Below are 23,604 nucleotides of genomic sequence, written 5' to 3' on the forward strand. Positions count from 1 at the left end.
TGCCTGGGCTTTTCCATGGAAAATCACATGCCTCCAAAGCTTCTGGGAGGAGGTGGCCTTGTTCTTCCATCTGCTCTTGCCAGGGAAGCAGCAGGTCAGCTTCCCTGTGATGTAACCTCCAGGTAACCTCCTGCCAAACCCAGCTGGGATGGAAGCTCAAAGCTTCCCAGGGCTTGTTCCTGCAGCCTTAATCCATCATTGCAAGGGTTTGGGGATACTTGGAAATGTTCAAGGCCAGACTGGATGGGCCTGAGAGCAGCTTGTTCTAGTAGGATGTGTCCCTGCCCATGGTAGGGGGTAGGAACAAGATGAAGTTAGGGTGCCATCTGGTCCAAACCATTCTGTGATTCTTTCATTCTCTGCTTTAGAGCCTTTCCCAGGGGCATTTCTGAAGACGGAGATTTCCCATGGATATTGATCCCTGTGTGATGGGAGTGTCCAGAGCGGTGATGTGCTGAGGTCTCCCCTTGCTGAGCTCTCTCACCAGGTCACAGCAGGTCCCATGCAGCATCCCACAGCTTCAGAGCTGCAGCAGCAGCTTCTCCTAAATCCAGGATGGAGAAGGAGGTGCCCTCACATGAAGGGAAGGTGCAGCAAGGCAGCACTGGGCTTTGGGCAGTACAGTTTCCTCTTCTCTCAGGGCATGCCCTGGAAAACTGGGAAGGAGACTCCCATTCTCCCATCCATCCATCCATCCATCCATCCATCCATCCATCCATCCATCCATCCATCCATCCATCCATCTTCATCCATCTCCTCCCATCTTCATCAACCTCCATCCATGTCCAGGCTCCCATCCAGCCATCCCTCTCCACCCATTCCCAGCACCTATCCAGGACAGCAGTCCCCACATGCCATCCAGGCATGATTTTCCAAGAGAACATGGTCCGTCTTCCAGGATGTCCCCTCCTGAAGGCGTCTAGCCCAGCCTGCACAGACAGAGCCCACCAGAACAAAAGCCTTGCCATTTCCACCATGGTGCTTCCAGGCCAGGATGTGTCCAGTGAAGAAGAATCAGCCACTTCCACCCCCTCTCCCTCAATGTGGCTCTTTTTAAAGCTCTGATGGTTGGTCCCGGTGGGGCTGTTTCTCCGGACTCCCTTGGTTTCTATGGAGAGGATGAGTGAGGAATTTCAAAGGGAATGGCTCCAGTAAATGAACTCTTCTCTAAAAATAGTGTGTTTGCTTTTGGTTCTTTGGGAACTGTGGCCCGGCCAATGGGAAGGAGAGCAAAAATCAGCATCTGGGTAAAAGTATTCCAGTAACTCACACTTTGTGCAAATTCCCGCTGGAGCTGCTCAGCTTCCGGGGAACAGGAGGCTGATCCCAGTCTGTGCAGTTCCTGCCCTCATGACTGCCATTCCTGGGTGCAGCTGGGGGCTGTCCCCAAGCCTGGTGCTCCCCTGTACCTTGTGCAGGGTATTTTGAGTAGAATCCCTTTAATCTGAGTGGTGGGAGGATTGGAGGGAGCAGATGTTGGGATTGTGTGACCCCCGTGTCCTGCGTTGTCCTGGAAACCCCAGGCCTGTCCCCTTTTGGGATCAAGGAGATGGCCACCACCACCTTCCATAACACCAGTGACATCCAGGACACCTGTGAACCTGACCAGGACATCCCTGCATGGATGTGCTGGGAAAGAGGACACCCATAGTAGTGCCCACCACCAGGCTTCCTCTGGAGGAGTCACCATCCCAGTGAGGGGACAGCCACCACCAGGTGCCCCCTGGTGAAGCCACCCTCCTGCTGTGGGGTCTCCAGCATCCCTGCATGGTCCCTGAGGCTAGAGAAGCTTTCCTTGGTGGTGCCGTGGAGTTGCTATTTGTGACTGCCTGTTCCCGAGCCCTCTGATACTCTCCAAAAAAAACAAAAAGGGAGTTGTTTGCATGGGAAGATTGGCATCTCCGAGCCTGGGATATGGTTTCCTGCTTTTTTTAGCTGGAGTAGCAGCAGACTCGTCGGCCTGCCCTGATTTGGCATCCCTCTTCTTGCTCTTTTTTTTTTTGGGAGAGTTTCATCCTGACCCCTCGGCAGAAACACCGTCGGTAGCGGTAGGGGATCGGGTTTGGTCCTTTTGGTTTTTTTTGGGTTGCCCAAAACCCCGGTGAGATGGGATGTAGATGGCTCAGAGCCTCGGTGAGCGGAGAGGGAACTCGTCCCTCGATCGTCCAAACCTGGCACAGGTCAGTGGATGCTGAACCCCCCCTGCTCCCCCACTCCCCCCACCCCAGGGTGTGCTGTGACAGTGACAGGGCAGGGAAGCTGTCACCTCTCGCCTTGACTGTGATGTGACGTGGGCTGTGGGCGTTCCTGGTGAGGTCTGTGGTTCCCCCCCCTCCCCAGATCCCTGATGTCCTGCTTGCAGCAGGGTGAGGGGACCCACGGAGCAGCAGGCACTGGGAGTCTGTAGGGCACAGCTGGGTGAAGGCTGCTGGTTGTACCTCTGCTGCTTCCAGGACATGAACCCAGGCAGGAGGGACAGGAGAAGTCCTGGCAGGGGCATGGAACAGGGTGTTCAGGTCTCCTACCTCCTCCATCAGCTCCTGGGTGTCCATCAGCTCCTATGTGCTTGTGGGTGCCCATGGATTTCTAGCACTGTGTGATCCTAAGAATCCATCTGTCAGCTCTTGGCTACCTGTCAGCAGCTGGATGACATTTCTGGGTGCCCATGGACTCCTGGTACTGGTTGGCACCTGAGAGGCCATAAGCTTATGGGGACCTGTGATTACTTCTGGATTTGTGAGTGTCCATGGACTCCTGACACCTGTTGGATCCTAGGATTCCATCAGCTCCTGCATCCCCATCTCCTCTGGGTGCCCAGTGGCTTCTGGGTGTCCGTGGACTGCTGGCTACCTGTTGGATGCTGGATCCATCAGTTCCTGAGTGCCCATGGCCTCTGGATGCCTGTAAGCCTGTGAGTGTCTGTTGGCTCCTGGGTGTCCTTCAGCTCCTTCGTGCTTGTGGATCCATGGGTGCCCAAAGTCTCTTTGGGATCCTGGGCATCCATCAGCTCCTGGGTACCCAGGGAGTCCCCATTGGCTTCTGGGTGCCCATGGATGCAGGGTAGCTCCTGAGCAGCCATCAGCTTCTGAGCATCCATCATCTTTGACTCCTGGATACCTCTTGGCTTCGGGTGTGCTTGGAATTCTGGCTCCACGTGGAAACCTGGATCCCCATCAGCTCCTGGGTACCAGACACCTCCTGTGCCCATCACTCCCTGCATGCCAGGCTGGCTCCCTCCTGGCTGTCCCAAGACTTCTGGCCCCATTCCACCAGGCAGCCAGGGCACCTCCCACCCACCTGTATCAGCCTGGCATCCATCAGTGATGGCAGGGAGTGCCATCAGCCCTCTCCCTGGCTTCCTTGTCCCCCAAAATCCTCATAACCGTTGCTTTTGGGGTGGTGTGGGGTGCAGGGTCAGGCTTGTGCCAGCAACAGAGGATGCTGATGGGGGATCCAGGGATTCCAGTGAGTTGAGGGGGTGGAATTACTCCTGTCCTGGTGGGTGCAGGGCCAAGCCCACTGGGAGGCAGCAGGGAAGGAGCAGGGGGAGGGGATAAGAGCTGGGCTGACCTCAGCATCTGGAAAGCTGTGCTCTTGGGCCGTGGCCTGCGTGCCGAAAACCGGAGGCAAAAAAAACCTTCCATATTTGGTGAAAGTTGCTCCAGGCCTCGGCAAAGGCTGGCAGCAAACGGGGGGCCACAAGCCCCCAGCTCTGCCCCGGACCAAGGGCTCTGCAAACGTGCCAGGGGATGGATGGTACTTGGGGAGGGTTAAATTGGGGTCAGCATCTCCAGTCGGGTGGGAAGGGGGGCATGGAGAGGGGGGATCCATGGGATGCTGCCAGTAGCACAGAGAGGATGCAGGAGATGCACCAGCACAATCCCGAGCTTTGAATTTTGGCAGAGGGGAGAGCCCCTCGCCCCAGTGTCATTGGTAGAAGCCCCGATTTCTAGTGAAAATCCCACAGGAAAAGCCCCACTGTGCCTTTAGAGGAGGAATTTTTGTTGCTTTGGGAGATGAGTCTCCTACAGCTCCGCGTTCCCCATCGCACTGGCACCGCTCCCAGCGCTGCTGCTCCCCTGGGCAGCACAGGGATGCCCAGCATCCTTCCACCCTGCCTTGGAAAAATTGCCCCAGATCCTTTATTTTTTATTCCCTTTTTTTTTCCTTACACTTTAAAAGCAGAATTGCAGCCAGGCCGTGTCCTCCGGGATGAATCACCGCAGCCGAGAAGTCCAAGAAGGGAAAACAACTGAATTCCCGTGCACTGGGGCTGAAGCTGCCCTGTTCCTCCTCCTCCTCCTCCTCCTCCTCCTCCTCCTCCTCATCCCAGAGCGGGTGGTGCTGCCGGGTTTCTCCATGGGAGCATCCCTGACCAAATCAATGCTCCTCTGTGAGTTGGGAGCCTGGGAAAAACCACGGCCGAGGGAAAAGCAAACATCTCCAGCCCCAGGCCTGCGAATAAACACGGGAATATTATTAGTAACTGAAGCAGGGCTGAATCAGAGCTGCTGATTTATGCTCTTATTTCCTCTCCAGAAGTTACTTTTTGGAGAGCAGCTCGGCCTTTCCTTACCCGTGGGAGAGCAGGGAGAGGCTGGGCAGGGAGGGAATGCAGCCCCGGATGTGATTCCCTACGGCGTCGGGCAGGCTCGGGCATGGCCCCTCTTCTGTGCCACAGGTCCTCCTGTTCCCATGGCAGTGGCTTCTCCAGGACCTGGTGGTCCCAGGGATGGTTAGCTGTTAATCAGAGATCAGAGGCTGGTAGCAGGGAGGGAGGGATTGGAAGCCAAGGATGAGGTGACACCTGGAAAAAGAGGTGACTTGTGCTCGGGGATGGCGGTGGTTGGTACCCAGGGATGGGCTGACACACCCCAGAAAGGTGACTGGCACCATGGAATGGAGGTGATTGGTACCCAGGGATGGGCTGACACGCCCCAAAAAGGTGACTGGCACCATGGAATGGAGGTGATTGGTGCCCAGAGCTGGCAATGGCTGCCATCCCCCAACTTTATGGCACTCGAGGGACATAGGGCAGAGCATCACTGATCCCAAGGGAAGGGCTGCCTACGTTTGAAAACCCTACAGAGCCCAATCCAACCTCTGGCTTTAATACTTCCCAAGAGGACAGAATGTGATTTTTTTTTTTCCCTCCTGAGTGATTTCCTGACAGAGGCTGAGTGATTGAGGCAATATAGGATTGGATTGGATACAGGATCTCCTGTTTTGGGAGATGGTGCCAGCCAGGGGCTTTTCTGAGTGCACAAGGAAGTTTTACGTGCCAGGATGATGCTGTTTGTTGCAGAAGGGTTTGCTCATTGCATGGGGATGCATGGAAGCAGGTACAGCCTTTTCGCTGATGATGTGTTAAAATTGTTAAGCTTGGGAATTCACCATGCACTGTCCCCGCGGACCAGTGGCTCCCACTATGTCCCAGCTCCCTCTAGTGGGATCTGCCCTGGGAACAAGCATACAGGGAAAGAAAAGGTGCAGAAATTCCAGATTCTTTCAAACTGAGAATGCTGTTTCAAGATTCAGGTAGCTCCTAGCACAACGCTACTGTGATGCCCTAGAGAATCACCCATCAGGAGCTGGCAGCAGGAACGAGCTGTAATTGAAGGAAAAACAACTTGTACTTATTTACTCTTATAATTTTGGTGTGTTTAGGAAGGATGGAAATAATTTTGCTTGAGGCAGGGCTAGCTCCTCCTTCAGCAGCTGCAGGAAGGCCCTTAGCAGCAAATCCCACTCCCAAAGTGGTCTTTTCCCCCCCTAAATCTGGATATTTTTCGCCCCAGAACAAGGTCTCAGGGACAAAAATCCCTGCTGCAGCTCACTCCGGGTATGGCTGGGTGCTGGCACAACCCATTACAGCAAAGAAAGGGAGAAACACTGAGTGCTGTGGGTGTGGGAATTTTGGGATGATATCTGGGGATGCAGAGATCCTCCTCCCCATGGGATGTGATTTTAGCCTCCCAGACAGTGGTGGTGACAGCAGGAGGAACACCCTCCCACACTGACCCAATCATCAGGGTTTGGGAGAGTGGGGGGAGTCCTCAGAGTGGCTGGAAACATCATCATTCCATGCACTGATTTGTGCACAGCCTCAGCCCGGGCTCAAGGGCCAGAATCTGTGTGATGGCTGTGATCCCTCATGGAATGTACATTCCTACTCTCCCTTTGGCCTTTGTTTGTTTAAAAAATGGATGTTTTAGGACTTTCCTCCATCGATGCCTCTTTGTTTGCGGGGGTGGAGGCAGGACACAATATACCATGGCCTTTTCCCAAATATTTTAGGATGTTTTAAAATCCCTGGGGATGCTCAAACTCCCCCTGCATCGATAATCCTGTGCAGCGAAAAGCAAAATGATGGGGTTGCACCCTGAGCCTCATTTAAAAATAAAATAAATCAGGATGGGAGAGTTCCCGTCCTTCTTCAGGGTTGTATTTCCAGTGTCAGAGGGAAAGCTGGGGGAAAAGGCCTTTCCTTGGCCCCCATCTCAGGTTTGGGGTGCTGCTGAATCACCCCCAAACCCCTGGTGCCGGATCCTTTCCATCTTTGGGTTTTCAGGAGCATTTTGCCACGCTGGCACAAGCCTTGGGATGGGGGATGAGTCCCTTGGCTCCATCCCAAGGAACTGGCACGCGTTTCCCAGGAGGGTTTGGGGTTTTGGGGGAGGAAACGCTCAGGTTGGGGAAAAAAAAAACACAATAGGGGCTGGTCCGAAGGGAAATCTAAAGGTGTTTACAAAGAGCCGCGCTGCTAAAAATAACCGGCTCATATTTTAGACAGCCCTAAAAATAGGCAGCGCTGTTGGAGTGGCCAAACACTCCCAGGAATTTCCTGTGGGCTGTGGGCCGCTTGCAGGGGGGTCCGGGCTCGGCTGGCCGCATCGCTCCGGGGTTTGCATCCCCGGGTGATGGAGAGGTGACCCCCCCGGCCCCCCGAAAGCACGGTGGGATTCAGCCCGGCTGCTTCCCAACCGGGCAGGACGGGCTTAACCCTTCCCCCGCCATCCTCTGGCATCCCGAGGGGCTGGGAGGATCGCAGCCCCTCCGGCCGGCCCCGAGAGTGTCCTTGCAGCGATCCCGGGACACGCTGGGCTGGCTGAAGGGATTGAGCCAAGGGCGGCGTTCGGGGAGTGGGAAAGGCTCTCCTGCCACGGAGGGATCGCCCGGCTCGCCCCGGGGACAGGCGGGCCCGGGGGAGGGCTCGGGGCGGGGCTGCGGGCGGAGCCGCCGGGCCGGGGCTGAACCGGGGCTGAACCGGGCCGGGAGCGCGGCTGGAGCGGGGCTGAACCGGGCCGGGACCGCGGCTGGAGCGGGGCTGGGATTGCCCGAGGAACGGGAATGGGATTGCCAGAGGAGTGGGAATGGGATTGCCGGAGGAGTGGGAATGGGATTGACAGAGGAGTGGGAATGAGATTGCCAGAGGAACGGGAATGGGATGGCCAGAGGAGTGGGAATGGGATTGCCAGAGGAATGGGAATGGGATTGCCAGAGGAACGGGAATGGAATTGCCAGAGGAACGGGAATGGGATGGCCAGAGGAGTGGGAATGGGATTGCCAGAGGAACGGGAATGGGATGGCCAGAGGAGTGGGAATGGGATGGCCAGAGGAACGGGAATGGGATTGCCAGAGGCACGGGAATGGGATTGCCAGAGGAATGGGAATGGGATTGCCGGAGGAATGGGAATGGGATTGCCAGAGGAACGGGAATGGGATGGCCAGAGGAGTGGGAATGGGATTGCCGAAGGAAAAGGAATGGGATTGAAACCAGAGGGATTGGGGATTGCAATGCGGTTGGACCCAGGTTTGCATCCCTGGTGGGTCCCGCATTGCAATAGGAATGGGGCTGGGATTGCAGCTGAAATGAAGCTGGAATTGCAAGAGGAATGGGGCTGGGATTGCAGCTCAAATGAAGCGGGAATTGCAAGAGGAATGGGGCTGGGATTGCAGCTGAAATGAAGCTGGAATTGCAAGAGGAATGGGGCTGGGATTGCAGCTCAAATGAAGCGGGGATTGCAAGAGGAATGGGGTTGGTATTGCAGCTCAAATGAAGCAGGAATTGCAATACGGATGGACCCAGGTTTGCATCCCTGCTGGGTCCAGGATTACAGGAGGAATTGGATTGGGATTACAACCCAGATAGATCTGGGGTTACAGCCCAAATAGGTCCAAAACTTTGAGCCAGGTGGGTCCAGGATTCCAGCAGGAGTGGTTCTGGGGTTGCAGCCCAAATGGATTTGGCATTGCCATGTAGATGGACCCAGGTTGGCTTCCCTGTTGGGTCTGAGATTGCAACAGGAATGGAGTAGGGATTGCAAAAGGAATGGGTTTGGGGTTGCAGCACAGATGGATTCAGGGTTGCAATGCGTCTGGGCCCAGGTGTGAATCCTTGGTGGGTCTGTGATTGCAACCCAAATGGTTCTGGAATTGCAAAGGAATGGGTTTGAGATCACAGCTAGATGGGAATGGAGATGGAACCCAAATGGGCCCAGGATCCCAACACAGATGGGGCCCAGGATAGCAAATAAACAGGTCTGGCATCACAACCTAGTGTTGCAGCCCAGCTGGGCCTGGATTTGCAATCCGGGGAGGTTTGGGATTACAATCCAAGAGCACCCAGGACTGCAAACAGAAGGGTCTGGAATTGAAATCCAGATAGACCTAGATTAGCAACACATTTTGTTCTGGGATTGGAACCCAAATAAAATAGGGATTGCAACAGAAGCATGTTTGCAATAGGATTCTAGCAGAGGCCAGGATTTTATCCCTGATGTATCCCTGATTACAATGTAGATATGCCTAGGATTGCAACTGAGATGGGTTTGGGATTGCAGCGCAAATGTGTCTGGGATTACCACCAAAATGAATCTGGGATTGGAGCTCAGAATAGCCCAGGTTTTCAATCCAGATGGCTCTGGAATTGCAATGCAGATGGATCCAAGCTTGCAACAAAACTGGTTCTAGGATGGTAGCCTAAAGGAATCTGAGATTACAGCAGAAATGGGTCTGGGATTGGATCCCAGAAGATCTCAGGACTGCAACTCGAGCAGATCTGGGATTGCAAACCAAATAAACCCAGCATTCCAACAGCTGGGATGACCTGGCCACTGCAGTTGTGGGAGCAGGAGCTGCTGCTGCCTTGAGATCAGCCTGGTTACCTGGCTGCAATTAGCGTCCCTTCCTCGCTGATCCCTGGGTGCATTGACAGCTCCTGCAGCTCCCATTACCTGCTCCGAGTGGTCCGTTCTCTGCCACACACCCTTCCCCGGGTGGGATGCTCACCATCCTCACTTCCAAGAGGAAATTTACTGGCTGCAACGAGAGGATGCAGCCCTGCTGCACGCCGTTGCTGTGGAAACGGGGCGAGCGGCTAATTAGATTTAATTAATGAAGCAGGAGGGGAGCGTTACAAACAGATATGGGCAGGATGCATCACCCGGCCAGCACGGGGGTGGGTGCAGAGGTGATGATGCCGTGGGGGGAAAGGGGACGTGCCTCAGTTTCCCTGCCTGCAAGGTCAAGGAGGGGGATACTGACAGGAATGGAGTCCCTAAGGATGCTGAGCACCCCAGCATCACCCGCGCGTCCCCCTTCCCCGAAAAAATCACAGACCCCAAGAAAGCATCGGCTCCCCCCACCTCAACCCCCAGCATCCTCCCTGGGCAAAGCCTTTCCCGCAGCATCCCTCGGCGGGATCCGGCGCTGCCCGCATCCGCGCGTGTCTGTGTGGGCACGGCTCTGCCTCCCGCCCGTGCCTGGCCAGCTCCGGGGGCCGGGGACCCTCTCGTCGCCGGGGACGCAGGCGCAGCCTCGCAGCCCGCTGCCGCTCTGCGGGAGGGTTTTTCCTACATCCCCGTACTTCCACATCCACACCGAAGCCCGGCGATATAAATAGCGCCTCGCTTTTATTCCCCTCCCCGCCGCATCCCGGCGCAGCGTTCCGGCTCGGGGCGGACACCTGGGGATAGATAGAGGCAGAGAGGGATAGAGAGAGGGAATTTCTGCGCGATTCCTTGGGCCGCGTGGGACGGACCGACCCCCGGGAGCCGCATGCTGCAGATGGTGAGGACTCTGGCGCAGTTCACCATCGCGCTGGAGGACATGCGAGACATCGGCGACGGCATCGACGCGGCCTTCGCCACCTCCGGGCTCAGCGGCGCGGCCGAGGAGCTGCCGGAGAAGGGCTGCGGCAGCCGCGGCGGCTCCGAGGTGATGGCAAAAGGGGTCCCGGGGTGCAGCGGGGGGGTCGCCGGTGGGATGTGGGGCTGAGGTGGGGGCGCACGGATGCGTCACGTTTGGACACGTGTGTGCAGAACCCGGCACCTGTGGGGTCTGCGAGGCGATTGCCGTAGCAACCGTGCCTCCATCCTCATCCTCATCCTCAGCTCGACACCCCCGGGATTCTCTGGATGGCGGGGAGGGGGAATGCTCCCGCCCGGAGAGGGTGATGGGGGAGCTGGAGCCATCTCTGCCACCGCCCCTCCAGTGCTGATTTACACGGCGGAGGCGTCGGCTGGTGGGAAATACCCCGATTCCCAGGGCAGGGGCTGATCCCGAGGGTACTGAGAGTCCCGGGGGAGGCAGGATGAGGCCAAGGTGAGGTGGGGGCGTCCCCAGGGAGAGCAGATGGAGACTGAAGCATCTTCAGCCCCCCAGCGGAGAGGCTTTGCTGGGGTAAGGAATGCAGTGGGGCACATCTTGCCTTTGCCCATGGATGGCTTTGCCCTGCTGGGATTGTGTCTTTCCCCCAGCTCTGCTCATCCCAGTGGGAATTTGCCCCTGCCGGGGTAATAGTGGTGCTGTAACGGGGGTAAAAATCCTCTTGCCAACAGTTGGGCCTCATCCTGTGTGTCCCCACTGCTGCAAATCCCCAGCTGCTGGTGCAGCTGAGCCTGTGCTGCCCCTGGGTCTGACCCTTTGCTGTGGTGCTGAGCTGGGAAAGCTCCAGGAAAAAAAGGACCAGCAGGGAGCTACAGACTGGGTGAGGGTTGGGGAAACTGAGGCAGTTTGGGGCATCAGGTTCCCCTAAGCTCCATCCTCCAGTGAGTGCCCATCCGTCCGTAATTACAAATTTAATCCAGCAGTGAGAGTGTTTATAAGCTCTCTAACCAAGTGGGGAGGTCTCAGCTGGTGTTCCCGATATCACCATGGTTTCCTGATTCCTGGAGAGCCTTGGACCCGTCACCAATATTTGGCTCTAGACAAGAGTTTCCTCCATGCTTGATTCCATCAGCAGCCTGGTGGGGAGCAGAGAAGCTGAGGCACAGCTCTGTTCTAGAGCGGGATCTGGCCAGGATCCCTCTCCATTGCTCCCTGGGGACCATGAGGTGGCCTCTCTCCATGGTGAGGATGGTCAAACTTCTTCCTGTGGCTGCAGAGCAGCTTCACAGGTCATCGTGTCCCCACTGGGGAGGACACGTGTCCAGGGGACAGGGGCTCATCCCACAAGACTGAGGACATTTGGGATGTCTCACATCCAGGGTCTCTGGAGATTCTGCACATGCAAAACCTTTGGGGTGTCTGTGCACCCAGGGCATCTCTGCACCAAAAGCTTTTGGGATATCTCTGCACCTGGAGTCTCTCCTTCACATGCAAAATCTTCGGGGTGTCTCTGCACCCAGAATCTCTGGAGCGTATCCAAACACAAAACTTCTGGGGTATCATTGCACGTCTGGAGTGCAGTGATGGGGAAAACGTTTGGGGCCCAGGGCCCTTGGGGCATCTCCCACCGAAATCTCCTGGGGTGTCTCCCACCCAGCAGCCTTGCAGCATTCCCATAACTCTGCACTCAGAGCTGGAACATCTCACACCCAGAACTTTTGGCGTGTCTCACGCCCTGGGCTCTGGAGCATTGAGCCCCCAGGCTGAGCTGTAGGGAATGCACACAAGAGGGGTCCCTGAGCCCCACAGCCAAGAAGCCCCCGACCCATCTGTTTCCTAAGGCTGGCGGCCCATTCCACAAGGGCAGCCCGCCGTGCCGCCCGCCGTGGGCACAGCCCGGCCCCAGGGTGCCCGCGGTGCTGGGCGGGAGGCGAATTCCTGCGGGTCCGCTCGGAGCGGAGCCGCTGGAGAGGCAGAGGGCTCCGGCACCGACCCATGTAGGGCTGTGAGCTCCAGGGCGGGCTCCTGACGCGGCCGCGGAGGAAACCAGGCGTCTGTGCGCTCGGTGTCATGTACTTCCTAATCCTCCCGGATTCCTCCATCGGGGTGGAGAGGCAGCGCAGGGGAGCTGGACGCCAGCCGGGCTCCTCCGGTGTTCAGCCTCCCCAGCCAGCCCCAGCGCCGGCCCCGAGCGCTGGCGCACAGCTCCCCCGGCCCGGGTCACCCCAAAAAAACACTGGTGTGTCTTTCCCCTCCGGGCAGGACATGAGGAAACACGTCATCATGACCCTGCTGGACACCGAGCAGTCCTACGTGGAGTCCCTGCGCACCTTGATGCAGGTAAGGTGGCACGGCACGGGGTGTGACGCCCCAAACCGTGGCACAGGGGCACCGTGGTCACCCCAAGTCTGTACCAGGGGCTGTACCAGGAGCTGTGTGGCACCGGGGTGGATTGGGGTGACAGGGGGGATTTTGGGGACGGCAGGAGCAGAAGTGGGAGCACTGTGACAGTGGTGTCAAGAACGGGGTGTGGGAGTTACCTCCGTGCCCAAAGCGAGCCCCTGACATTCCCCGTGTGTTGTCACCTGGCACGTAGTGTGTCCCCAGGTCTCTACCTCTGCTTGCCTTCCGAAAGCTCCTTCTCGTGTTGCACCCCATCTCCCGATGGCCCTGCCATGATGGGGGACCCCTGAAATCCCCCATTCCCTTGTGCTCCGATTTCCTGCTCGGATCATCACCTGCAGACCTGAGCCGAAGGTTTTTCTCAGGCTTTTTTGCTGAGCTGGTTCCAAACCCCCTGGAGCAGCCTGGCCCGAGGGTCCACCCCACGTTTCAGATGTTAATGAAGGTGTTTCAGCAGGTTAATGATGGTCAACGCCCTAGAGACGTCACCTGGCCAAGGTGTGGCTTGTCCAACCACATCCCTGCTAGGGGGAAACACCACAAACTTTGAGCTCTGCAAAAGCAGTGCCTGTGGGACCTCTGTGACAGTCCTCAAGGGCATGGGGCACTCCATCCCAACACTGCCGTGGGCTCTTCCCATGAATACCCCACAGTATCCCCCCATGGTGGGCACAGATGTGCTGGAGGAGGGAAGGACCCACCGGCCGCTGCCAGTGCAGATCTTGGGTTTGAGGGGCAAGAGGACCCTGGCTCTGGGGCTGATTTTGGGGGGAGCTGTACAGGGTTTGGGGTTGGTCCCTGCTGGTCTTGGCATGGAGAGAGTCTGTCCCGTGGTCTGTGCATCCTCTGAGGTGGGAGGGACACTGGTGGGAGGCCACAGGGTGTTAATGCCTGAGCTCTTGTCCATGGGACCTGTTCTGACACAGTGCCACCAGGGGAAACGTGGCTTTCTGGCAGGGATCAGAGGGCTCCAGGTGTTCCCAGCTCCCTGTCCCAGCTGGGACAAGGTGCTCAGATCCTTGACGTGTCTTGGTGGCACTTAGCATGGGACAAAGACTGCCTTGGAGCATCATCTTCCAGCCAAGCCAGGTGGTGCATGGGCAAACCCTGCCTGCTGTCCCTGTGTGCTGCAGCAAGGGCTGTGTCCATGCTCTTCTGCCCAGCGTGGCACAGGATGCATGGCACAGTCCATCCCAGCTCCTGCTGGACTTGCTGGACACAACAGGGCAGGTGAAGGGGGGTAACAGCCTCAGGATGGATTTGGTCCTTCTAATTTGGGTCTCCATGAGATATCTGGCATCAGCTTGAGGAACCTGGTCCTTGGGGGATTATTCCTTTGCCCACTTGGTCGGAGAGGTCTGAAGCCGCTGGAGATGGGTCCTGTCCTCAAAGCTCAGCTCCGTGGTCCTCCACACATCCTGAAAGCCACCAGCACTGTACTGGTCAGGCTGAGGGGATGGCAGGGCTTGAGACGACCTTCCACATCTTGCTGCATCCCCTGTAAATCCATCTCTCCCATTCCAGGGGCACTCCTCCACTCTGCAGGCTCTGCCCCATGGATGGAGGAAAGGGTTTTCATAGCAGAGCCACCTGAGTATTGCTTGTTGGCCATTGTGTGGTAGTCTAGGGCATCCCAGTGGATGCATCCTGCTGGTCCAGCCCCTCCTGCTTCCAAGCACCCTAAATCCTATCAGGAACACTCTGGCATTTGGATCCCGGGGTCGTGTTGCTGTGATCTCCAAGCTAGGTCAGGCAGATGGAGGTGGTGAAGGCTCATGACAGCAAAGATGGCTCTGAAGGCCCTGGGAGAGAGGATCCTGTTCCATGCAGGTTCCTTGTGCAGACATGTCCCCCTCCCCACAGAGCTGTGGGGATTCACTGCTTGTGATGGGACCCAGGGAGGCTGGGTTGCAAAACCTGTCTGGTCCTGCTGGCGGTCCCCACAGCCCAGCATCCCCTGGAGGAACCCCTGGCTGCAGGGTGCCATCCATCCCTGTATTCACGTGGGATGAGAGATCCAAACTGGCTGGGGAGGGAGAGGAAACCTCCACGGATCCTCTGCTTGCCCGCAGGGTTACATGAAGCCACTGAAGCAGCCGGAGAACTCCCTGCTGTGCGACCCTTCGCTGGTGGACGAGATCTTCGACCAGATCCCCGAGCTGCTGGAGCACCACGAGCAGTTCCTGGAGCAGATCCACGACTGCGTGCAGAACTGGCACGAGAAGCAGAAAGTGGGCGACCTCCTGGTGCAGTCGGTAGGTCCTGGCGGGGTGATTCCCCCCGGGAATGCGGGTGTGCCCGCTCCTGGGCACAGCCCCAGAGCAGAGGTTTCGGAGCAGGAGGCAGGGGAGTGATGAAAGGATGGGCCAAGCAGGCCTGGGATGGAGAACAGGAGACGATCTCCAGGCCTGCTGTCTGCTTAGCATAAGGGTGGGAGCTGCTGCTCCCGGCTGGCTCTGCAGCTCCGTGTTTCTGCCTCGGGAGCACAAACGTCAGGGCTGAAAAATCGAGGTGGGCGGACAGCGGGTGAGCCCTCCCTGCACCAGCCCAGAGCCAGAGTTAACCCTTGGGGCAGCTTCTTCCAGCCTCTCCCAGTATGCCCATGATCCTTGCTGGACCTAGCCCTGTTTTTCCCCCGCAGTTCTCCAAGGATGTGCTGGTGAACATCTACTCTGCCTACATTGATAACTTCCTCAATGCCAAGGATGCCGTCAGGATTGCCAAGGAAGCCCGGCCGGCTTTCATGAAGTTCCTGGAGGTGGGTCCTGCTTCTGTCTCCATAGATCCTGGCCACGAGCTAAAGCAGGGCAGGATGGGAGTTAATGGGAGTAACTTTATTGCCAGACTGGGAATTTTGCCCCCACCTTCTTGGTTTTGTTGCAAAGAGGGTCAGTTGGGATGAACCGGAATCACTCCGGATAGTGTGGAAGTTTGGACCCCAAACCAAAATGGGTGACCCTGGTTAGTGGGAGGCTGTGTCCCTGCTGTGCCCCACTGAGGGGCCCATCCTTGACCCTCATGAGTGTTTTGCAGCAAAGCATGCGGGAGAACAAGGAGAAGCAGGCCCTGTCCGACCTGATGATCAAGCCTGTGCAGAGGATCCCGCGATACGAGCTGCTGGTGAAGGTGGGTGACACCAGGGTGTCCGTGTCACACCAGCAGCGGGGTAGGCCATTGATCCTCCTTGCCTTCACGCAGCTTTCCGGGCTCTCAGGTCTCTCCTGACCCCTTTTCCCACCCTTTGTCATAAAGTTGGTGTCCCCAGGTGTGCACATGGCTCCGCCCTCCTGGGGACGGTCACTCTGAGGACAGTCACCCTGCTGCCCCACCACGCCATGGTCCCCTTACCGTCACTCAGCCTTTCTGCTGGGCATGTCCACCCCCCTCCTCGGGGCTGCTTTTCCATCCCCAGCAGCCAGAGCAGCGTGGGAGGGGCTGGGGCAGTGACAGTGCCAGCGTCCAGGCGTTGCCAGAGGTGACAGCCCGGCTCTGTCCCCATGGCAGGACCTGCTGAAGCACACGCCAGAGGACCACCCCGACCACCCTTTCCTCATCGACGCCCAGCGCAACATCAAGCAGGTGGCCGAGAGGATCAACAAGGGCATGAAGAGCGCGGAGGAGGTGGAGAGGAACGCCCGGATCGTGCAGGAGATTGAGTCCCACATTGAAGGGATGGAGGACGTATGTAGGGGGGGGCCTTGGATGGGGGCACCCTCCTTCTCCACAAAATGTCCTCATTTCTGCTCTTTTGCGTCACCCCAGACTGGGTTACTTGTTTTCTCCTCCGAGTTCCACTTTCCCCATTCTCATTTGGTCTTTGTGGGCCCCTGAGGGTTTGGGAAGGGGCTGGGGTCCCAATTCTGAGCTGGGGGATGCAGGGGCAGGGATGAAGACCACAAAGCTCCCCGCAGTGGCTTCCCACTCACGAGTCTCCTTGTCCCGACAGCTCCAGGCTCCGCTCCGCAGGTTCCTGCGCCAGGAGATGGTCGTGGAAGTGGTAAGAGCGGGGTCTGTGGGGCCATGGGACCACACCTTGGGTGGGCAGTGGGAGGCTGTGATTGCAGGTCATGGGGTGCCTGTGCAACCATGGGAGGTGATGGATGGAGCAGACAGATAGAAGGGCAAGGCAGCACATGGGGAAACTGAGACAGGGCCCTCTCCCAGCACTGGCACAGAGGAGAGATGGTCACTAACCCCCTGGTGTCTCCCACTGCTCCACAGAAGGCAGTGGGTGGGAAGAAGGACCGCTCCTTCTTCCTCTTCACGGACCTGCTGGTGTGCACCACGCTGAAACGCAAGTCGGGCTCGCTCCGCCGCAGCTCCATGAGCTTGTGAGTACCACCAGGCTTGGGGACACCCTCTGGGTGTCCCTGCCAGCTGGCGTGGCTTTAGGGGGCTGTGGCTGTGGGTGCAGCTCAGCCATCCCCCGCAACCTCCCAGGTACACGGCGGCCAGCGTGATCGACACTGCCAGCAAGTACAAACTGCTGTGGAAGCTGCCCCTGGAGGATGTGGACATCGTTAAAGGTCTGTCACTGCCTGCTGGAGTGTCCCATCACATCCCAAAACCCATGTCTCCCCCTGGCTGGTAGTGCCAGGGAGGGAAGGGTTAACGCTGTGCATGTATCCCCACACAGGTGCCTCGCAAGCCACCAACAGGGAGAGCATCCAGAAAAGCATCAGCCGCCTGGATGAAGACCTCAACACGCTGGGGCAAGTCAGCAAGCTATCAGAGACCCTCAGCTTCCCCCACCAGGTATGGGGATGGCAGCCCTGCAGCTGTCCCCTGGTTGGATACATCCCCAGTGGGAACACACAGGATGTCCTCAGCGGAAGGGGAGAACCTGTGGCAGGGCTGGTGGCCATAAGCATCCTAAAGCCCTAAAGCCATGAAAGAGGTTGGGGCAGCCTCTGAAGGATGCCAGGGGATGAACAGGGGATTATCAAGCATGTGGCTCGTGGTGGCCTGTCCCTGAGAGCTGGTGTTGTCCCTGTCCCAAGGGCCTGGATGACGTGATCAAGGACCTGATGGCCGCCATCCACCGGGAGCTGTCGGAGAAACAATCTCTGTCCTTCAGCATGGCCTTCCCCCCTAACAAGGTGGAGCTCAGCACCACCAAAGCTGACGGCACCGAGTCCTTCATCTTCGAGTTCCCCAACCCCGACGCCCGGCTCGGCTTCGAGCAAGCCTTCGAGGATGCCAAGAAAAAGCTGGGTAACAGCAGGGAGGGGGCAGGTGGACGTGGTGGTGGGCTTGGCATTCCCCGCCCCCCACCACCCCAATTCAGTAGACCCCTTTCCTCCATCACTTCTTGATCCCCCCAATCTGATTTTCCCAGCTTCCAGCAAAAACTGCCTGGACCCGGAGTTCCTCAAAGCCATCCCTATCATGAAGACACGGAGCGGGATGCAGGTACTCAAAGTCTGGCTTCAGGCATCCCACAGCTCCTCCCCATCCTGGTGGTCCTGCTACCGGATGCCGACAGCTCCTGCATGGCTCCTGAATAACCCAATCTTCTCCTCCCTGGCAGTTCTCCTGCGCTTCTCCCAGCCACGGCAGCCCGGAGAGCTCGCACGAGGTTTGGGTTTGCAACAGCGACGGCTACGTGGGGCAGGTTTGCCTGCTGAGCATCCGCAAGGAGCCCACGGTGGAGGCGTGCATCGCCGTCTGCTCCGCCAGGATCCTCTGCATCGCCTCCGTGCCCGGCCTCAAGCGCGCCTATAGGTAGGACATGCCCTGGCCCCGCGGCGCCAGCGGGCGCAGGGCGATGCTGGAGCTGCTTCTCTCCCCTCCCTCCCTCCCTCCCTCCCTGGTCGCGGCAGGGAGCGTGCGGAGCCGCTGGGCAGCCCCTCGGCCGAGCTGGGCCCGGCGCCGCCGGAGGACGCGGGGCCGCAGCCGTGCCTGCACATCTCCATCTCGGGCTCGTCGCTGGAGCTCTCGGAGCCCGTGGACGGCGGCAACAGGGAGCTGGTGCCCTTTGACAGCGATGACACGGATGATGAGTCCTCGCCCAGTCCCTCCGGGACGCTGCATAGCCAAGCCAGCCACTCCACCATCTCCTCCAGCTTCGGCAGTGAGTCCTCCACAGCCCCTGCTTAAGGAAAAATACACTTTTTTGCCCCAAAATTATGGGCAGCTCTGTTGTTTTGGCCTCTCTGCCTTGTATTCCTCGAGGGAATCTGCAGATGGAGGCTTTTGAGCCTGGGAAAGGAGATGTTTAGAGGCATTGGCCCAGCAGTGTGGTACTGAGATGGGGGGGACTTTGGGTGAAGCCTCGTGGGTTTTGGGGCTCAGCATCCCTGTGCCATCCCCTGGGCTTGAAAACCACCCGTGGTCTCTTCCCCATGACTTTGGAGAGTGTTGGATGGTCATGGTCTGACCCATTCCTTCCTCCTCCTCTTCCTCCTCCGCAGATGAAGAGATCTCGAGCTGCAAGGAGGCGGCAGTGGAGACGACGAGCTCGGAGGAAGAGCAGGAGCCTGGTTTCATGCCCATCACTGGCACCTACGGGCAGAGCCGGCACGGCGAGAGCCCCACGGACGGGCGGGCCCTGCGCCGCTCCAGCCGCGGCTCCTTCACCCGCGGCAGTCTCGAGGACCTCCTCAGCCTTGACCCCGAAGCCCATCAGAGCTCCATGTGGCTGGGCACCGAGGATGGCTGGTAGGTTCCCTAGGGTGGGAATTCCTACACGGGAAGGACGCCAGTCCTGGGGGAGCCTCAAGCTTTGCTCTCCTCCTGCAGCATCCACGTGTACCAGTCCTCAGACAACATCCGGAACAGGAAGAACAGCATGAAGATGCAACACGCTGCCGCTGTCATGTGCATTCTGTAAGTGGGGAAGGGGGATTTTCAGCTCTGGGTGGGGCAGGGCAGGGGATTTTGGCCTTCTGCAGCTGGATGTCAAAGGTGGTTTGTGCCCACAGGTACCTGGATAACCAGGTTTTTGTGTCATTGGCCAACGGGGAGCTCGTTGTGTACCAGCGGGAAGCAGGTGAGGCTGGATTTGGGATGTCAAAAATGCAGCCCCAAAGTGGTGGCTTTTGGAGGATGGCTTGGCCTACCTCTGGGGAGGGATGCTCAGGGTGGCTTCCCTCCTTCCATGGAAAGGGATATCCCTGGAGGGACACTGGAGACCCCACACTGAGAGGCAGGTGGAAGTGGGCGTTCTTCTCCTGGTTCCTGCAGGCCACTGGAACCCCATGGTGGCATCAGTTTAATGTCCCCTCTGAGAGGTTACCTGGAGAAAGTTGTCTTCAGCCACCACACCCCATTGTCTGTATGGAGTTGGACTTGTTTTTGAGAATGCTTTAACTGCCCACCCCACTCTCCCCACCCTCTCAGGCCGCTTCTGGGACCCCCAGAACTCCAAGTCCCTGTCCCTGGGCTCACCGGGGAGCCCCATCACCAAGATGGTGGCGGTGGCAGGGAAGCTGTGGTGCGGCTGCCAAAACCGAGTCATGGTCCTCAACACCACCACGCTGGCACAGGAGGTACGGTGGGCGGCGGCGGGAGGGCGCAGGGGGAGGCGTGACGGGCGCCAGTGGCATCACCGGTGGCATCACTGGTGGCATCTGTCCCCCCGCAGCACACGCTCCAGGTGGGGCAGGACGGCGGGCGCAGCGTCACCTGCATGGTGAGCGCGGGCAGCGGCGTGTGGGTCGCGCTGCAGGGCAGCGCCCAGGTCCGGCTGTACCATGCCACCACCTACGAGCAGCTGGCAGAGGCAGACATCACCCCCCCGGTGCACAAGATGCTCGCCGGTAAGGGACACCCGTGGTGTGTCTCCAGTGGGTGCCAGTGCCGGCTCCCAGGGGTGCCAGCGGCCCTGGAAAATGCCCTGAAGCACCCAGTGCTGGGAAATCTAGGATGCTGGGTTTGGGGAAGGAGATACAAATTCCTTGTGCTCGTGTTAGGGAGCTGGGTAATCCCATATGGAAATAGGGCAGCCCCTGGGGAAATGGATAAATGTTGGAACAGTGCGGTAATCCCATAATCACAGAATCGTGGAATTCCCGAATGGTTTCTGTTGGAAGGGACCTTAAAGATCATCTAATTCCAGCCCCCTGCCATGGGCAGGGACACCTTCCACTATCCCAGGCTGCTCCAAACCCTATCCAGCCTGGCCTTGGACTCTTCCAAGGATCCAGTGGCAGCCACAGCTTCTCTGGGCACCCTGTGCCAGGGCCTCCCTACCCTTACAGCCAGGAATTCCTTCTCTCTCCTCTCTCAGTGGAAAGCCATTCCCCCTTGTCCTGTCAACCCAATGCAATGCCACCAGCTGGGGAGGGGGGGTTGTGAGCTCCCTTCCCCATGTCCTGTGTGCCATAGATCCCCCTGGGAATGGATCCCTGTGGGTGGGGGGTTTCCCCGCGCCGTGTGGGGCAGGACAAGGCACCGATGGCAGGGATGCCCGGCAGGCTCGGATGCCATCATCCGGCAGCACAAGGCCGCCTGCCTGCGGATCACGGCGCTGCTGGCCTGCAAAGACCTGCTGTGGATCGGGACCAGTGCCGGCGTGGTGCTCACCCTGGCAGTGTCACCCAAGGCAGCTCCCACGCTAGTGGGGCTGTCCCAGGGCCACACCGGCCACGTGCGCTTCCTCACGGCCATCGAGCTGCCCGACGGCTTTGATGTCCTCTTCCCACTGCCCAGGGACACAGGTAGGTGGGGTGGCTGGCACGTCGCAGTCGTGGCACTTTTTGGGGGCAGTGCACGGGGTTTGTGGGGCTGGGAATGCTGTTCTGGATTACCAGGAAGCGTTGGTGTCCCTGTTGCGTTCTTGCCTTCTTAAAATCCAGGGTGAAAAACTGGCAGTGGAGGACGGGGGAAACTGGGTGCTCAGCTGCCTTCTACCAGCATGGGCAACCGCAGAATTCCCAGGGAGACCCAAATTCCCACGGTGTCACCCAGTTTCGAGGCGGGGCAGGGATGGGGGAAAGGAGGAGATGGGATGGGAGCTGGAAGTTTTGAAGGGAGGAGCTAATGTGGGTTACAGGGGCCGGTTTGGGCTGGGAGGGGCGTATCGGGATGAGAGGAGGTTTTTGGGGCCGGGATGCGATGCCCAGGAAAGCGGTGGAGGGTTGATGCTGAGGTGTCGCTGGTGGGATCCCTGGGGACCAGCGGAGTTGCGGTGACAGCACCGGGGGGTTCTGCGCTTGGCAGGGGCCGAGAAGCCGAGCGAGGCCGAGAAACGAGACCCGTCCCGCCCTCGTGCCCCCGCCCTGGCCCTGTCCAAGCCCAAGATGTTGGTGATCAGCGGCGGGGACGGCTACGAGGATTTCCGGCTGACCAGCAGCAGCGAGACCGTGGGCCGGGACGACAGCACCAACCACCTCCTCCTCTGGAGAGCGTGACCAGCCACCGGCCAGGAACGGGGGGTGCTGGCCCCCCTGTGTGCAGAAAGGGGGTCCGGCCCCCTCCCCGCCGCCCCCCGCCCCAGCACCTCTCATCTCCAGCCCGGCTGCTCTCTGTGTGCTCGGGGTTGGGGGGGATGAGCCCCGCTCCCCCCGCCGTCCCCCCGGCCGCCGCGCTGGACTCGGGGGGGGACACGCAGCGCTTCGGGGGCCTCCGGAAGATGGGGAGGGGGCGGGGGTTTGCTTGGGAAGGCGCGGAGGAGGAGGACGATACCGAGCATCCCTGGGGACCGGCCGGAGGATGCCCGACAGCCAGGAACCTGCCTTGCTCTCCGGTTTTGTGTGTGCCTGCTTCACGGGGCGGGGGGGGCGCGGGCCTGTCACCTCCCCCGGCCCCCGGGACCCCCGGCCACTCCGCGGGACCACCCCAGGGACAATCCACCCGCGGTGTCCCCCCCGGCCCGGGCCTCCCGCTAACCCGCTCGCTCCATCGCCAGCACCCAGATAGCTCTGTTTGTTTGTTCGTTTGTTTTAAATATATATATATATTATATATATATAAACATCCTTATTTATTTGGGGGTTTGGGGAGGGGTCAGGGGCATCATCACCGCTCTACCAGTCCCTCCACTCCGGAGCTGAGGGGTTAAAACTTCCCGTTTCATCGCCCCGAGGGACAGCCTGACCCCGCTGGGGCGGAGTTGGACCACGCTGGTGGAGGGGGGGCCGTGATGGAGGGGAGGAGGGAAGGAAATTTGGGTTCCCCCCCCTTCCTTCTCTGTGATTCCCAGTGGGATTTTGCAGCCTGGGAAGTGGGATGAAGGCGCTGCTGACGTTAGAAGCATCTCTGGATGAGAACCATCATCGCATTCCCTGCCAGCCACCAGGGCTGTCCCCCCCACCCTTACAATGGGGTGACAGTATGGGGGACCCTAAAAATGCGACTGTGCTGGACCAACCCTCCCCATCTGCCCTTTTTCTCCCCCATTTTCCTGCTTTCACCCCAGGATCCAGGCGAGATCAGTGCTCCCAGATTGGGACACCCTGTTGTCCCCATGGGAGACGTGACAACCGTGGTGGCAGGGATGAATCAGGGTGTCCCCAGTCCCACACGGCTGGGTGAGTGACAGGAATGCTGCCATCCCACATGGAGCCATCCGTCTGTCCGTCAGCGGGGTGAGTGGGTGTGTGCTATAATTGGGATGATGAGGTTATTTTGGGAAAGGAGGCGGGGGGGGGGGGGATTTCGGTCACTTGGGGGCTCTTTGTTATTAAAGGTCACCCGTGCCAGAATGATCCCAGCGTGGTCTCGTCCTTCCCCTCGGGATGGGGTGGCAGGGACAGGGTGAGGACGGCCATGGCTCCCACCACCCACTGGTGCCACTGGGAATGTCACCCACTGGTGCCACTGGTGATTAAGACTCCAGTGGGAGGAAGAAACTGTCTCCAGCACTGTGGTGCAGTCATTCTGTCCTGGATAACCCTGAGGGGGATATCGGGATATCCATCCCTTGTGCCACAGAGCATCGGGACGTGGCACTCCCCGGGTGGACAAACAGTCGTCCTGGGGAAACCGAGGGGAATAGAAGGAACACCAGGCCTGACGGCAACGGGTTGTTCCCACTGTGAGAAAACTGTCCCCTAGGGAACAGGACAAGGCACGGTGTGCTGTAGGACAGGTAGGAGAGCGGGGCACAGCACTCATGGGTGTCCCGTGCCAGCCCACATGGGGAAGAAA

The 23,604-nt window shown here is 58.7% G+C and overlaps 1 protein-coding gene across 1 annotated transcript in view; it reads left to right on the forward strand.

The window, feature by feature from the left end:
- The window catches only part of ARHGEF17 (Rho guanine nucleotide exchange factor 17), a 30,419-nt gene extending 7,990 nt beyond the window's left edge, over nt 1-22,429 (forward strand). The window contains exons 2-21 of the mRNA XM_030264172.4: nt 12,373-12,450; nt 14,586-14,768; nt 15,155-15,271; nt 15,547-15,639; nt 16,018-16,194; nt 16,460-16,510; nt 16,735-16,844; nt 16,954-17,039; nt 17,150-17,268; nt 17,514-17,727; nt 17,852-17,925; nt 18,044-18,237; nt 18,336-18,586; nt 18,927-19,173; nt 19,255-19,341; nt 19,437-19,504; nt 19,855-20,003; nt 20,099-20,273; nt 20,931-21,173; nt 21,676-22,429. Coding sequence (XP_030120032.4) covers nt 12,373-12,450; nt 14,586-14,768; nt 15,155-15,271; nt 15,547-15,639; nt 16,018-16,194; nt 16,460-16,510; nt 16,735-16,844; nt 16,954-17,039; nt 17,150-17,268; nt 17,514-17,727; nt 17,852-17,925; nt 18,044-18,237; nt 18,336-18,586; nt 18,927-19,173; nt 19,255-19,341; nt 19,437-19,504; nt 19,855-20,003; nt 20,099-20,273; nt 20,931-21,173; nt 21,676-21,866 — 2,907 coding nt within the window. The 3' untranslated portion in view covers nt 21,867-22,429. The remainder of the gene's footprint in view (nt 1-12,372; nt 12,451-14,585; nt 14,769-15,154; nt 15,272-15,546; nt 15,640-16,017; nt 16,195-16,459; nt 16,511-16,734; nt 16,845-16,953; nt 17,040-17,149; nt 17,269-17,513; nt 17,728-17,851; nt 17,926-18,043; nt 18,238-18,335; nt 18,587-18,926; nt 19,174-19,254; nt 19,342-19,436; nt 19,505-19,854; nt 20,004-20,098; nt 20,274-20,930; nt 21,174-21,675) is intronic.
- Nucleotides 22,430-23,604: the final 1,175 nt, after the last annotated feature.

This window comes from Taeniopygia guttata, chromosome 1, assembly GCF_048771995.1.
Source record: "Taeniopygia guttata chromosome 1, bTaeGut7.mat, whole genome shotgun sequence".
In the NCBI taxonomy this organism is placed as follows: Eukaryota; Metazoa; Chordata; class Aves; order Passeriformes; family Estrildidae; genus Taeniopygia; species Taeniopygia guttata.